Raw genomic sequence first — 16,782 nt, forward strand, 5'->3', positions numbered from 1 at the left:
GTTGTTTTCTTGTTTTGCTATGGGAACTGGTTAAACTTGTGTAGTAAGACCTAAAACAGTATATTAGCAAGATTTTTGGCCTGATCTCTGTAAATACACAGAGGTCAGGAATTCTGCAGCAGCATTTATGAATTAAAATATTATGTAAGAAGAAGGATTTATTTTTTACTTTTTTTGGGTGGCTAAAACTACCTACCATAATAGGGAATGCATTATTTTTTCCAGTAGTTCTGTTTATCATTTCTGAGAAATGGTTTATTTTCTTTTCTGCTTTTCTGAAGATAACATCGGGGGGTAAGGTTCTCATTGGTCACCTCAGTTCCGCCTCTGTTAAGTTTTAGTGATAACCTATGGGTATAAACATATAGAAGAAGCAGCTTGTTATAGTAAAGAGCTTTTTAATATTGAGCAACTGCTTAATAAGTTCTTATGTCTGAAGACTGACACTGAACAAATTTTAACTAGACTAAAATGCAGTTTGAATCAAACTTTAAATGTATTTTTTGTTGTTGTTCTCCAGCTGTTGCAGTCTTTAATTCGTTTTCTTTCTTCTTCTTTTTTTCTTTTATTAAAGTGGTTCATGGTGGGCCAAACCATAGGATTGAGTAAAGTAGGTCAGAATAATAACTTCTAATATAAATCTTTTCTAGTCTTAGATCTAAATAGGATACCATTTAGTGTGACTAACAGCTAGCAATAAGCTAAAATAACAGAACATAGATTGCACTTTCAAAATCTGTTAAAAACTTGTTTGTTTTTTCAGGAAACCTGCAAAATATTTCAACATTTGTAGCTCCAGATAATGTAAGCATGTGACCTTTTCAGAGGATTGTACATATGGAAAGCAATCTGTACACCTGCAACGAAATCTTACTTCTGATCTCATTTCTTGCAGAGTCTGCAGCAATCGAGGAGTCGCACTGCGTTTAAGTTCAGAAGTGCTTTACACATGAAATCTACTGGCTCTCTAGCTGATTCTGCCCTGTCACCTTCTCAACAGGTAGAGTGCTTTTGTGCCTGAGCCATGCAGCAAGTGTAGCGGTTCTTGGTGTGGTCGTCCTGTGTCGGTGTGTGGCCAAATGCACATTGAGGCCTTTGGGTTTCTTCTGTGGGGAATGTGTCAAGGAGACAAGAATGCATGGCAGATCTGTCACAAAAGTACTTTAAGGAAAAGACTTGTAGTTTTGGTTTTGATTTTTAACACTCATAGAGTTTAATAGTGATAGAATAAAGTGTTCTATCATTCCATCAGAGCTTGTATTCTAAAATGGGACAAAGCCAGAAACGTGGGGCATCAGTGGAGGGTCTACTTCAGTCAAAGCAGTGTTTTGCTTTTGGTCATTTTCCCCTTGAATTCTGTTGTTTGGATTTTTTTTTTTGGCTGCAGTGATTTGGAAGGAAATATCTCACTGAATTCTCAAGTATCTCACTGAATTCTCTGAATGGGAGGATGATTGTTTGCCGCTAGGAGGAAAGGAACTCCTAAAGTGTTACTCAAAAGAATGCAAAATACAGGTCAGCTCCTGTAATAGGATGTTTAGGGCAGGAGTAGACATGGAAAAGTTTTTCTTTATAAGGTTGACATAAAAAAGTTGTACTTCCTTACAATTCTAATACTATTTTTGCTGTAGTTAGAAGTTTCTTTTTGTTTTGATCTGGCTTGTTTTTGAGGTAGATGGATAAATTCAATTTAAGCTTCAAAAAGCAATTAGTACATACTCCTTTGATGCTAGATAACTGGTGAAACTAGAATCTTTCCAGAAGTATGTATCCCCCTGGGTTTGTTTTTTTCTTGCAATAAGAAGCTATGTTTTGAGTCTGACCTTTTACTGCCTCTTTTGTGTAATACATATGATGATAATGGTAGAAGTAACATACTACTTTATAGTAGTTTGGGCTTTAGTTATTGAAGCTCCTTCTCATGTGTTCAGTGATTAACAAAAAAATAATGTAGACTCATTTTAGATACGTCCAATATATGCACGTACTGCCAGGCAGGAAAGATGCTCTCTTCTTTGTTGTGGATGAATTTATGTTTGAGAATGCAGTGAAAATGCGTCTATCCAAATGTTTTGAATCTGTTTTTAACTTCTCTCATCTGTCTAGTTGTAACAGAATCCAGGTTTGCCCTGATGAACCTGGGGTTGGGGGGGGGTAGTAATTTGTATCCTGTAAGGCTGAGATTTTAAGTGTGGCATCTGAAAGGATTCTACTTCCTAAAAGTATGTGTGATGTAAACCAGTTTGAAGAAATACAAGGCTTCGCAGAGTTCCTGTCAGGAACTTCTCTTCAAATCAGAAAAATTATGTAAAAAAGAACAATTGCCTAGTATATAAAATAATAAAATATAGCAACATGTACTACTCTATTACCTGCGCAATTGAAGCACATACCTTTAAATTTATTACCTCTTCGCCATGTTATTTCATATTAATAACTAGCAGTTTGTAATGTTATTTGTTCTTTTGAACTTACCATTTTAAAGAGTAGTTGGAAATTAGTGTAGCATTAGATTCATTTTGCTGTATGTCCCTGTTTCCTGCCTTCCCAGACCAATGGAGAGATATTTAAGCAGGTACCCAGCTCCCTAGTATGAGGACAGTGGCTGAACCTTAGACTTCATGAAGTCTAGAGGAATAGAGTTAGAGCATTCTCAAGTGGGGATGGCAACTAGTGGTGGCACTTGCCATTCTCAAGTTGAAACAGTTCATGTTTTTTCATCAGTTATTTGAAAACTGGCAAGTCAAAAAAGACCTCAAACCAACCAACCCAGACACCACCAACCCCAGATCTCAGAAGGGAGCATAACCTGCCTGACATAGAAAGTTAATGCAGCTGTGCCACTGTAGTAATAGACTGAGGTGCTGGTTTTTAGATACAAAAATTGCTATACTTTTTGTGCAGAATAGGGATGACAAGACAAGAAAAGCTTACCTTCTAGAAGACTGCAAAGCTTGTTTAAAGCATTTGATAGTTAGAACTGTTAGTCAAGGTGAGTGATAGTTATCCTCCCATGCATGGTAGGATATAGAAAAATAAAACAGCTTGTTCAATAATTGTCTGTAGTCCTGCCAATTCTATTTTGGCAGAATATTCTAAAGTTGTTTGTTTTTTTTAAATTTTGTTTTTTTCCACACTGCTCTCTACCTCTTGCCCTATTTTTCCTTACCCTTTGTTTTTTTAACCACCTGTCACTTAAATCTCTCTCTCACTTGGCCATTTCCTCTCTGAAAGTTTGGCATCTTGCCAGACTTGTTAGCCACTCTTAGCCAGAGACCTGGGTAAAAGATGGAAGATTCTGAAATATGGCAGTCTGTTCTACAATCTAGAAAACAAAAGGGATTTTTTTAGAGTGGTTTGCATATATTTGGCTGCTTGTGGGTGGATTTGGATGCTCCTGGGAGTTTAAACCTGTAGTACTGCTTGTGTGTCTCTATTCTTCTACTTCCTTGAACCAGTAATTTAAGAACCTGTTGGCCTATTTAGTTGCATTTGATAGAGGGCAGAGTCTCAAAGATAGTTGAGCTTTATAGGTTTGGTGAACACAAGGTGGCTGAGTAATGGAGGCTTCCAATAGCAGTAATAGTTGCTGTGATTTCCTATCTTACTGCACCAGAGAATTCATGTAGGGGAGAGTAAGTAAGCAGACTTTGGGTTTAACAATACTAAGTACATACAGCTCCTTCTGCTCTGTGGTGTAGAAGAAAGTAAGAGCTCTCCCTTGCAGCTGAAGTATTGTGTGGTGACTGAAACCTCTATTATGCTATTTTAATGTTTGTGTTACAACAGCAACTGAAAATCATGTGGCTGTAGCAGCTGGAATTTTAATCCTTTTAATTATGACAGATTTTCAAAGCATGTTCTGGCTGATTTGGTCAGCTGACTGCATAGTATGTACAATAACATCAAGTGATTGCACAGATTCGGAGAGCAGTGGTCACCTCACTGGAACAGGATGTATTTTTAGGTTTCTCTGCTAGTAACAGTCAAGTGTATGTACTTAAGCATCTCATATGAACTGAAGCTAGTTGCTGACACTGCGCTATCAGAAAAGGACAGCTGTTTGTTCTTGCTATAGTCATTGATCTGACACTCCCATCTTCTCACCAAATTGTGGCAAGGAACACAATGGGGTATAAACACTATAAATATTATTGGTACATGTTTTAATGACAGGTCATTTTCTTCAGGTCAGCAATGACAGTCTTTGCTAGCCCCTTCGATTTTCTTTATCAGAGTAAATGAAAGCACTCCAGCAAGAATTTTCTTTACATCCCTTTTATCTAACAGTTTTTTCCTTTACAAGGCAATATTTTGGGAGGAGGGTGGTTCTTGTTCTCAGTGTAGTACTAGTGATATATTAGTTATGGTTCTTCAAAGGAAAATGATTTACATGTGGATGCTCTTAATGAATCAAAGAGGTGCTAAGTTCTGTGGTTCACAAGATTAGCTTACAAAATGGAGTCAGTCATGACCATTTGTTGATTAAAGAATGTGCTAATTCTTGAGGTCTTATCCATCTGTTTCACCAGTTTGATAGGGTCATTTGGTTTTTTGCCTTTGGACTTGATTTGCAATTTGATAATTGAATTATATCAAAAGCCTTTACTAATTTAAGCAACCCAGGAACTCATCACTGCCCAAACCAGTTATTGAGTTTGAAGCCCAGGTATTAAAATCTAAAATGCAGAAAAGGGCATTTAATATATATAAAAGGACTTTGTAGTAAGCTATAAATAAAATGTGACATTCTGACTAAATTGAAGTTCTGCAGCAGGTGCTGTGAAGTTAAAGCTTGTAAGCAGGACACAGAATTCTAGTAAATGTCCTGCTGATGATCCACTGATGTCCAAAGAGATTTTAAATTATTTAGTTAAGGAGCCAAAGGATTTGTATTTTAAGGGAAATGGCAATTAATATCAAACTTCTTAGTGACCAATAAAGTTCTTATTTACAGAATCTGAGAGAATAGGTTACTTCAGCTATTTATCGCGTGCATAGCTGCTTCTTTATAAAAACAACTGCAAGCATCTGTTACAGAACTAAATTAGCATCTACCTATCGGTAAAACTTGGTATTTTAGTGTCTGCTCTGGCATTTGTATACTCTCTGTTAGTGATATTTGATGTTTTCACCAGGTTTTGTCTTCTTGCGCACTTCAAAATTTTATTTGCTTGTATGAAATCGTTAAGTTTTGATGAATATTAGCTTACACGTGAAAAGAGCCCAGGAACATGAGAAAAGCCAGGATCATCATGCAACTCTGGTTTCACAATCTGACTTTTAAAGACCAAGATAGCATGCTAAGGAGGAGGATGTTTTACTGTCTTAATAGAATGGTCTTCTGTGTAAGCTCACATAGGCCATTTAAAGATAGTATTTAATGATGGTTGACTAATTTAGGGTATGTCTACACAAACAGCACAGGCAAACACAAGCTCAGTTCCACTGCGTTCTGAGCTGTCTGCATGTGGGCCAGGTTTGGCCTAGAAGCAAGAGAACAGGGCTCCCATAGCAGTGTGGGCTAGCTAACACAACTGTCCTGTGCTCTAGAAGTGGCTCACTTCTGGCCATCTTAAAGTGAGCAGAGTGCATAGCTTTTTTTGCAAATGAGGTAAACAATATCTATATATATTTTTAAATTTTTTATTTTAAAAAATAACTGTGGGTAACTGATTACGTTAAGCCTTGCTGCTACCAGACTGCTTGTTTTATGGGAGCAGGACTGTGTTTAGATACATGAAGCAAGTGCTGGGCTCTGTGAGGGCAGCTGCATTATAAACTAGCAATTGTCTCTTTCAGGACTGTTTCCATTTTGTATTAACCACTTCAAAATACACACATAACCTAAGAGCTTCCTTTTGATCTCTGCCTGCCTGCTCCTTGAGGAAAACTAGAGTTTGTTTTCAGTATTGATGTAACGCTGAAATTTTCTTTGGTCTAACAACAGGTAGGCTGCTGTATTTGGCAGGAATTACTTATAGAGGGCTTTGCTGGAAGAACTAAAAATATCTCAGAGAAGTCAAATTTTCTCTTTTTCATTCTTTACTGAACATGTTTCAGCTCTTTGTGGGAGATGTGATCTGACATAATATGCAAGTTGAAAGAAGGTTGTATGCTAGAAGGGTTTGCTAAAATGTTTAGCAAGTCAGTCAGTCACTGAGTTCAGTGACTGATGCACTTGACAATTTCTTCAAAACTTACTTGTTGCTCAGTATATAAATACTAAAGTATGGTGGGGAAAACTCAGCTGTGTTTTGCCTGCTAAGTGTAGCACATATGCTTCTTTGTTAGAAGTGTTCAGGAGAGTGGGTGGCTAAAATATTTGAGTTATCCAGATTACGACGGATGAGGACTGATTGCTACTTAAAGTTGGCATGAATTTCACAGTATTAAAAGAATACAAGTGAGTGAAGTGTCACATAGATTTCTATTTAAATGCTTTAAATTATTTAAAGTGGAGTGTCTAGAAAGCAGTTTTGTTTCCTCTTACCTTCAGTTTGAACAAAAGGAATAATATTAATCCATTTTATTTTTAGAGTTTAAGAATATTTTTAATTCAAGAAGTTTTAATGTATTAAAACTGAAGTGTTTAGTCTGAAGGCAATGTATGAGAGCACTAGTTAGCTAGTAGAATAAGATAAGGAACCGTTTCTATTAATTGTAAATTCTGTAAGCATTTTCTTTTTCCAGAAAATTGCTGGAGGGTGGGGAGTGAGGAAAAGATGGAACCAACCAATGTATTTTTGACGCAGTATTTTGAGAGTTGGCTCTGTGCAAGTCATTCTCTGGTATCTGTGAACTGTAATCCCTCATGGTATCACTTCTGAGAGGGAGTTGCTAGAGCATAGAGGGGAGCTTGGTCACTTGCATGAGCCTGTGCTCCAGCTAGTGAGCAGTTCCATAGCTTCTCGACTGAAGTATGGTACAAAGATGCAAAGTGTACTCTCTTCTTTCTTTTTTTTTTCTCTTCTCCATACCACAACAAAGAACAGTGTTATTTTTTCCTTTCTGTCAACATGTTATAATAGATTATGCAATTTATTTTATTTGGATTTTTATTGCTGTTTGGCCTTGTTATGTAAAGTTGTTGTGTTACCCTTACACTTTGAACTGCTGGTATTATAATCAGGATAGTCATAGGATGCATTAAAAGAACTAACTTTTGTGGGTTGAAATGGAGGTATACATAGGACCATGTTGGGTAGTAAAGTCTTATGTAAAAGTTTTCAGTGTAATAAAGTGACTTATTTAACGTGTAGTATAATTGCTACCCTTATGCAACAGCTGCTATAAAAATAAGGGAGGAGCTATAGGCTATAGATGAAGTAAAAAAAAAAGAGTGAAGAGCTGTTGTAAAGTGCTGCTGTCTGTCAGAAACATGGAGGAGGGGGAATGGGACATGTCAGGGCATTGAGATATGCACTGAGAGCTGCATATTGCCTTCCAACAGAACTGCATGAAGAGGGTGTCAGAAGCTTAGGTGGTAGCAAGCATCCCAGGGAATAGGTTGCCTCCATTTAATTTAGAGAAATGGAGATGAGAATGAATCTAGCTTCCTTTATTTCATCTCCCTACTTTGTAGAGTTGTGTGGCTTATGATTTTAGGTAGTAGGCCATAGTCAACGATCGTGCTTTGTTTTGCATTGAATCATCTATTTGCAATGGGCAGGGGAAAAGAGCTGTTCCAGAGGGAAAGATTATACAACGTTTTTACCACAGTTGCATATACTATACCTGGTGAATAAATGCACAGACTATGTCTTGAACTCTGATACACACGTGTATCTTTAATTTTCAGGTGAACTTTTAAACACCATTTCTTTGAGCTAAAATGTCACATACTTGTTCTCTTAAAATGGCTATAATAACAATATTGAGTTAATATTCTATGGTTTTGTTTCCTTTCTCTTCACCCAGAATTGGATTTACAGTCATGGAGGAACATCAACAACATTTACACTGTGTGAACTGTGTCAGCCGTCGTTGTATGACGAGACCAGAGCCTGGCATTTCCTGTGATTTGATTGGATGCCCGTTGGTTTGTGGAGCAGTTTTTCACTCATGTAAAGCTGAGGAACATCGCATGTTATGTCCACTTGAAAGAGTGCCTTGTTTGAATAGCGGCTTTGGATGTCCCTTCATAGTAGCCCGAAATAAAATTGCTGATCATCTAGAAGTTTGTCCTGCAAGCGTGGTATGTTGTACCATGGAGTGGAATAGATGGCCAGTCAGTTATGCAGACCGAAAATCTTACGAAAATCTGAGTAAAGATGTTGATGAAGTGGAGCAGCTCGATATGGCGTTAGCCCTTCAAGACCAGCGCATGTTATTAGAATCACTTAAAGTAGCAACTATGATGTCAAAAGCAGGTGATCAAATACCGCAATCCGGAGAGCCAACCTCTGTCAAATCAAGTGCCCCAGATACAGTGCATTCAAATGGTTTGATGCCTGTAGATGAAGAGTCCTATGGCGCACTTTATCAAGCTACTGTAGAAACAACGAGGAGTTTAGCTGCTGCTCTGGATATCCTGAACACTGCTACAAGGGACATTAATATGTTAAATTCAAGACTCTGCATTTCACCACATGAAATGAAAGAAGATACTGAGATTAAAGAACACGCTTCTAATGGCATTGTTCAGGATAAAAACTCTGACCATGAGTATCCAGATGAAGATAACATAGGAGCAGTTGGGGGAATTAACTTTGATAGCCTGAGTCAAAATTCTCAAATGGAGCAAAATGGTTCTAGTGATATTTGTTATGATGTAGTGCAAAAACATGACTTAAATCTAAACCTCAGTAACTCTTCACTTTTGTGTAATGGCTTTCATGTAGAAAATGAGTGTTCAAAGGTGTTGGACCAGAATGAAGATCTTGGTGTATCTAATTCAAAACCATCCAGTGTAGCAAATGGTGAATGTACTGCATCTCATGATGATGAAGCATTACAGTCTTGCAGCTCCTTACCTGTAACAGCACAACTTAAAGAAGTAATATCAGCTGATCACTTAGTTAATGGCAATGTTAATCATGTACTACTTCCCCGTAATGCTAATGAAGAAGAAATGCTAGAGAGACAAGCAGAACAAGAAAGGTTGAGAAACGTAGATGCATTTTCACTTTTACGGCATCGATCATACAAATTCCTTGTTAACCACTGTTGGTCTACACCAAAAGAAGACAAAGCTGTTGATACATCAGATTTGGAGATAACAGAAGATCCTATGGGTCTTCAGGGAATTGATCTAATCACTGCAGCTCTGTTGTTTTGCCTAGGAGACTCTCCTGGAGGTAGGGGGATATCAGAAAGTCGCACTGTCGATGTGTATCGTGTTGACTTTGGGACCCAGACATTTTCTCTCCCATCTGCTATATTGGCCACAAATACAATGGTGGGGGAGATAGCTTCAGCTTCTGCATGTGATCATGCCAACCCACAGCTCTCAAATCCGAGTCCATTTCAGACTCTTGGACTGGATTTGGTATTGGAATATGTGGCTAGATACCAAACAAAACAACGTTCAATGTTTACATTTGTTTGTGGACAGTTGTTTAGGAGGAATGAATTTTCATCGCATTTTAAGAATGTGCATGGTGACATTCATGCTGGCCTTAATGGCTGGATGGAGCAGAGGTGTCCTTTGGCATATTATGGGTGTACATATTCGCAACGAAGGTTTTGCCCTTCAACACAGGGGGCAAAAATTATTCATGACCGCCACTTACGGTCATTTGGAGTTCAGCCTTGTATATCCACAGTATTAGTGGAACCAGCAAAAAGCTGCTTAATTGGACTACACAATGACCATCTGAGTAGTCTACCTTTTGAGGTTCTGCAGCACATTGCTAGTTTTCTAGATGGCTTTAGTTTATGTCAGCTTTCAAGAGTGTCACGTTTAATGAGAGATGTATGTGGAAGCTTGCTTCAAGCACGTGGAATGGTGATACTGCTTTGGGAGAAGAGAAAGTACCCAGATGGAAGTTCTTCTTGGCAGATAAAAGAAAAGGTAAGTTTTTTTTTTTTTTTTTTTATTTTGAAGGTGAAAGGGAATATATTAAATTAGTCACATCTTTGACTTTTTCCCTTAGTTTTTTTGCTTGATTACTCTTGTTATTACTGGGTTTTGCTATAATATCCCTTTAAATACAAAGATTGTCATATAGGACAACAACTAATCAAAATTGCTAGCAGGTTGGTTCAGTCTTCTCCAGTTTTGAAGATGTAGAAGTTAAAATAGTATTTGTCTAGTTTTTCTGACTCTGATTTTCCCAAGATTTTAAAATTAAAAGATTACTTCATTATTTTCTTTAATATCAATATTCCATGAAAGGGGAAAGTTGCCTACAAAGTTTGCTTTTGTTGCCTTTATGCTGTTTACAGCAGTTTTAATTTTTGCTCATCTGTTGAGATCCTGTCCCTTTACCATGATATTGAGAGCCTTAAGTGTGTAAATAATTCTTACAGCCTTTGGGGTCACCTTTGTATAGTCCAGTTTTCACCATTCCCCACCTCCTCCAGAAATGCAGAGTATCTGCACCAATCATTTGGAATTGAAGAACTGATCATTTCAGAAATGGATCATTGTGGTTGGTCATGCAATACTTCATCATTTAACTTCTAATTGCATCTACTTCGTAGATGGAAAAAGTATTGCCTGCCTTTCATCCCAGTGTTCAGAGTTGGCTTGGAATCTGAATCAGCCTGGGACTGGCTCTACAAAGTTTAGCATTGTATGTTTTTGTCATGTTGATTTTTAGCATGATTTATAGTAGCTGCAAAACATTGCGTGAAAGTATTATAGTGCATGTTTGATTTCCTGCTCTGAGTTTGGGTATCTTAAAGCATTTTGAGGCTAAGTGCAACCTATTTTCTAGGTTTGGCGCTTCAGTACAGCCTTCTGTACTGTGAACGAGTGGAAGTTTGCTGACATCGTAAGCATGGCTGACCACTTGAAGAAATGTAGCTATAATGCTGTGGAGAGAAGAGAGGAGGCTGTTCCGCTGCCATGTATGTGTGTAACACGAGAACTCACTAAAGAAGGACGTTCACTGCGCTCTGTTTTGAAACCAGTACTTTAAATATTGCAACCACTCCAATTGCACCTACACTCAAGCACCTGATATAACCTCGGTAATATTACGTGACACTTTATTAATGTACTAAAGATACTTTCTGGCTAAATCTTCTCTGTCACTGTGTATATAAGGTTTGAAGTGACATTTATTTTTTATAATACTGTTTAGCTGGAAAGTAATGAAAGTTGCCTTAACGTTTGAAAAATTCGGAACTTGCTGGACAGGGTAGTTTTATCTAACTTATATAATTTAAGAACAAAATCCTAAGGTGTGTTTTCTGATTCACTGGTGCCCATGTTGCTGTTGGCTGATAACATTTCAAAAATGGCCTCTAAATGGTATGCACATTTAGATAGGAAACACTGAATTGTAGGGAGACAAAATCCTGACCAAATGTACTTTCTGTATTTGGTCTATTTTTTTTAACAAATTATAATCCAAATACTTGAAAGATAAGAAAAAATCCAAAACTTTATAGTAGATGTCTCGAACACAGCTTTTAAGCGCATCTTTTCTCATGCAATTGGTGTTGTAGTGCTCTTCCTAGTTAACAGGTGATCTAGGATCAGCTTTTTTAAAATTTTTTTTTTTTTTTTTTAGGAATGATCTAAGTGAACTCAGATTTACAACAGCTTAATTTTTAGTACAACTTCCTTTTGACATGTCAACAATGATTATTTTTCTTCTGAACTATTAACAGTTATTTCACTTTTGGGAGCAAAACTTTTAGAGCTGAAAACATGGAATGCTAGTTTTTACTTTCACACCTGCAATGAAATTGATATAAAATGTCTAAAATGTTTTTCCTTGTCCTGCAGTTGGCTGAGGATTAAATTGCTTGAGCAGTCAGAATTTTGAAGTATGTGATGAACAGTTTTGAATTTATAATGCAGCTAATGAAAGGGCTTTACTTGTTTTATGGTATTGTGAGATGTATTGTCTCCTTTTCTGTTAATTTGTCTATAAAAATGCTGCTTTTTTGAGGAGCATTTTAAATTACTGGTATGTATAGCAAATGTATCATCTTCATAAGATGAGACATGATTTGTTAGTTGCATAAGGCATATCAGAAATGTATATTCAACCACATCTGTTAAATTAACGACTCCAATTTGCTTCCAGTCTTCCACAATAAAAGATCTTACAAAGCATTTGTGAACAGAGAATACATGCTAAGAAAAATGGCCTGGTATAGCAAAACTGTAATAACTTGAACTGACTTTCCAACTTGTTTGTATTAGTGTTGGTGTCTCTAGCCTGTTGCACTTAGCAACTGTGCCACAAAGCTAAAACAGAAACAAACCAGAGCTTGGAACAAAGAAATGGAGTATGCATTTCCATTATAGGAAAAAATAAGAGATTAGTAAGAAGGAGATGTTTACAAAAATGGCTAAATTTATTACTCGTAATTTCTGCACTGGACACTTGTTTATGGCTAGTCTGGCTGCAGTTCACAACTGCGGTATCTGTGCATTTCCCACTCTGGGTCCAGTCCAGCTAAACATTCACTGCCTTTTTCTATCCAGAGTGCTACAGGTGCCCAGAAAAAAATTAAATCTAGTTCTTCAGTGCCATGAGTTGAAATTACAAGAGCTCAAACAGAAGTTCTGCCTGGATCTTCGAACTACATGTTCTCTTTCCATACTTTCTCTTTTTTTTGTTTGGAGAGAGGAAAGGAGTAAACCCTCTACAGACGTTTTATTTGCAGTAATTCTTAGCTGTTACCACAGTTATGTGGAAAGGAGAGTCCAGATTCATGTACAAATCTGACTATAGCAACTGGGTTTTAGGTAGGGATTTTAACACACACTCCCTCACACACACATCCCGTCCACCATTCTCCGAGTGCATTGAAATGGTTATTACCCACAAATTATTCAGTACAAGGCAGGAGACAGACTCTCATCAGTTCTTGACTTTTAGCTCTAATGGCTGCTTGCTGCTGCTCTCCAGTGTTTAAAAGTAGTTGTGTGACTGAAAACGATCCTGAATATTGAGGAATTTATGCTTGCGTTCATGGCTAAATCTACTTTAAAACATCTGTCTTGGGTTACTGGTATTTTTTTAGTCAGCAACGTGGTGGTTTTGGTACTCGGCGTTGTCTATAACTACCCAGAACCCGGACAAGAATGGTAGGCAGACATGTGTCTCGGCCGCTTAGGGAAAGAGGGTGTTCAGTTAGAGAAGCTGGTGGTGGTAGAATCTTGCTTGTAGCACAGTGCAGATCTACATCTAAAGTGTTATCAGTTGTTGATCTATTAAAATGAACTTTTTAAGTACTTAGTGTTCTTCTTAAGAAATAACACTATTTCTCGATACATGCACTTTTGTTTTCAAATGTAGATACAGGCTTTTTTGTTAAATTAGTTTTATTTTTTATGAGAATCCAGAGCTATTAAAATATCAATGTTGTAAACAAAATCTCTGCCTTGTAAGCTGCTCCAAATGCAGGACTACAATATAGTTAGGATAAAAACTTTTTTTACACTGCTATGCAGTTTGTAAAACATATGTGGTGTACAGTCAGTCTATCAAAATGTGGCTTGTTCACATTTGCCCTTGAATTTTAAAAATGTCATATTCTTTCTTGGTACATCTTCCTTACAGCATATATAGACAGCTGTTCCAGTCTTTCTTTTACTTGATACCACATTGCTACTTTGTTAAAAATATTATGTTTTCAATCATTATGCAATATTTTTTTGCAATGTCTGTTGAAATCCTAATAAAACTTTTGGAGTTTCTCTTTTAGTATGATTGTACTTTTATTAAAGCTTATCACCAGCCTTCCAGTGTTCAAACATGGTGCTCAATGTCTGCCTATAGAATTCCAGTAAGTACTCAGAAAATCCATTTATATAAAGGCATCTAGTTACATTTAAACATTGCATAATTTGGAAGTGGTTAATACGTATTCACATTCATTTAGGTCTGAAGATCAGTCATTCCTTTTTACAGTCTACACCTATTTCTATTGCTTTGGTCTATTACGCAGCGTAGATTTCCTTCCACAATTAAAGTTTTTACTATGCAACATTGCAGACCCACATTGTACCTCATAGGTTTAATTGTTTTTTATGAATAATAAATTGGAAAGATTATCTGATGAATATGATTCTATGATATGCACTTAGACTACCAGTTTGCAAAGAACACTTTCAGTGTATTGTCTCATGAGTGAAGTTTTCTGTAGAAAGTTGTTGCTTAAAATGGTACAGAAGCAAGACTTTAGGGTATTTTTTAGATGACAGTTGTAGTTCAGACTGTTTATGGAATGGCAAAACATAAAACCTCATTAAAATAGAAGACTGTCCAGAAATTGACCTTTTGCCCTGCCATTTGCTAATATGAGTATCCTAATATTCTTTACAAATAAGAATGTACCTATACTACATAAATCTGATAATAAATTAAACTGTGTCGAGTAACTTGGTGTGACTCATGGTTTAATTTTAGCCATTACAAACTTGTGGCTATTTCAGTTTTCAGACAGGCCACGTGAGAATTTTGTTTTTCTCTCTCTGTAAATGGATTAGATATTCTGCTGTGTAAGGAAATATTTTGTGTTTAACTTTCTTGATGCCTAAAGTATTCTAGAGGATTTACCTGTATGTTTTAGCTTGTTTTTTTTTTCTGAGAATAATACTGCTAAAACCATCTTTAGTTGGTTTAAACTAGCAGTTGGTTAAGAACCAGCAGGCTCTTACCTGTTGAATGTACTTTCCTAAAATGAGAGTTAAGGTCAGTGAAGAATTCAATGCTTGCTGTAATATCAGAAAGCTGATTTAAATTCTTTCAGTCAGAATGTCTGTTCAGGCATCTTTGATCATCTCCAGATGAGCAAAATCTACTGGCTGTTTACAGCACTGAGGAAAAAATAGCGTTGAGATAGTGTATATAAAAAGTTATGGCACGTAAAGCAGAGGCTGTTTGAAGAATGGGATTCTCATAGTGTGACTGTTCGGCATGTGGTGAATATTGTAGCAGTAATCCAAACTGGAGAGGAAAACTGAATGGAGAAGTAGGCTTAAAATAACGAAGGCGTCCAGTCCCAGCACAGACACACTCATCTGAGAGACTGTGAGAGTGCTGGGAGTTTGACTTGTGCATGTGGCAACGGTGTTCTACTGATGATTTATCAATCTTTCCCTGGTAGCAGGAATTACCCTGCTGCTACTTGAGCTCTAATGTGCTTCACTTGTAAACTGTCTCCAAGCGCTGCCTGTATTTCTGTATTGGTTAAGTTGAATGCAGTCCTCTCTACTGAATGCAAGGGATGTATTTGGTGTAGATTCTACATGCTGGTGGTGTCAGGGGCAATATTTGGTAAGAATAATAGAAAAATTCATCTGCTTGGTTTCCGTCAGTATTTGCCAGAAAAAGGAAACAAAAATGTGTTAGGGAATGCAAGGAGCAAAGTAAGAATACTGATAGCATTCACTATACCTTGCTAATGCCCTGGTAGTCAAGAAAACATTATTAATCATCATTAGATGCATTCTGAAATGTGGTAGTACAAGGCCACACCTCTGCCATTTTGACAAACCAAATTCTGCGCCACATGCAGTAGTCGGGTAGTAGGTATGTGGACTGGTTATAGCCCTGGGTAGTAGAAAAAAGTATACAAAATAACCATGTGTGATTTTAACTGCAAAATACAGAAAATAAAAAGCTAGAATTTCATGAGGTATGGATTCACATAAGGCTAGATTTGTAGAATCAGAAAAATGTGATTTCTGCCTTGAGAGTATTTCAGTGGTGCTTAGTTTTATGCTAAACTGTGCTGACAAATTATTTATTTATTTAAAATCATCATATGAATGAACTGCAGAAAGATAGTAGTAGGAAAAATTGCAATGACCTTACAATGTTATTTCAGTCTGACAGTGTCATGAAACGGTATAAAACTGAGGACTGAACACAAGAAATAAATTGTAATATGTGGTTTTCATTTAAGATTGGCCCTTTTTTTTCCCCCCTAAGGTATGTTTTCAAGCATGTAACAAAGGAGCAGTCTTCAAGCTTATTGTGATCTAAATGGAGAGAATTGTGCTCGCAAGGTGAAAGTTGGGTTGCATTAGTATTTTCACAGGAACATGGCAACAAAGGGGCAAGCTGCAGAACAAAACTAACCTGATTATGTGGCTCGTTAGCAAATGAACAGTCAAGAACCTGGCATCTGTGTATGTTGGACTTTGGTCAGAAGTGTTAATGTTTGATCATTTCATGTTGTGTAATCTTCTGAATGTTGTGTACTCTATAGTATTGTAACTAGATAGTTGGGTTCCACATGTGATTCTGGAGGCCTTTGTAGCAAACAGGAAATAATGTGCCGCTTAATGAGACTTGAACCTTGGTTAAGGTAAAATATGACTGTTATGAACTGTGGCAGCTGTTTATGAGCATCAGCTGTTTGGAGTCCCACGTCATTGTGTGTTTCAAGAGTAAGGGAGGAGTGGATGCCTCGTGGCCTAAGGAAGGTGGCTTTACTTCTAAGCAAGAAGAGTTGTATATGGTATCTCACTGTGCACGTGGTTTTTGATATGCAGATGAGTAGGATGTTCTTGATTTAACAATGTAGTAAGGCTATCTTCTCAGCAGATGGGATTGTACACAACACAAAACTGCTTCAGTGTTTTGTGGTAAAACAGGTTCGGTCTAAGTGATGTGTGACTGACTTCACTTGAGCTGCAACTCG

The 16,782-nt window shown here is 37.1% G+C and overlaps 1 protein-coding gene across 1 annotated transcript; it reads left to right on the forward strand.

Moving 5' to 3' along the window:
* The first annotated feature begins 895 nt into the window (after positions 1–895).
* FBXO30 (F-box protein 30) lies at positions 896–14,392 on the forward strand. Its single transcript, XM_074168519.1, has 3 exons — positions 896–1,000; positions 7,921–10,015; positions 10,884–14,392. The coding sequence occupies exons 2-3, from the start codon at positions 7,937–7,939 to the stop codon at positions 11,085–11,087; spliced, it is 2,283 nt and encodes a 760-aa protein (XP_074024620.1). The 5' UTR covers positions 896–1,000; positions 7,921–7,936; the 3' UTR covers positions 11,088–14,392.
* Positions 14,393–16,782: the final 2,390 nt, after the last annotated feature.

Source organism: Numenius arquata, chromosome 2 (assembly GCF_964106895.1).
Source record: "Numenius arquata chromosome 2, bNumArq3.hap1.1, whole genome shotgun sequence".
Taxonomy (NCBI): domain Eukaryota; kingdom Metazoa; phylum Chordata; class Aves; order Charadriiformes; family Scolopacidae; genus Numenius; species Numenius arquata.

What these genes read in the sequence shown, in the direction of transcription:
- FBXO30 (XM_074168519.1), top strand. Translation starts at nt 7,937, where the DNA reads ATGGAGGAACATCAACAACATTTACACTGTGTGAACTGTGTCAGCCGT. An exon ending in CTTGGCAGATAAAAGAAAAG is followed by an intron (nt 10,016 to 10,883) that starts GTAAGTTTTTTT and finishes CCTATTTTCTAG; the next exon opens with GTTTGGCGCTTCAGTACAGC.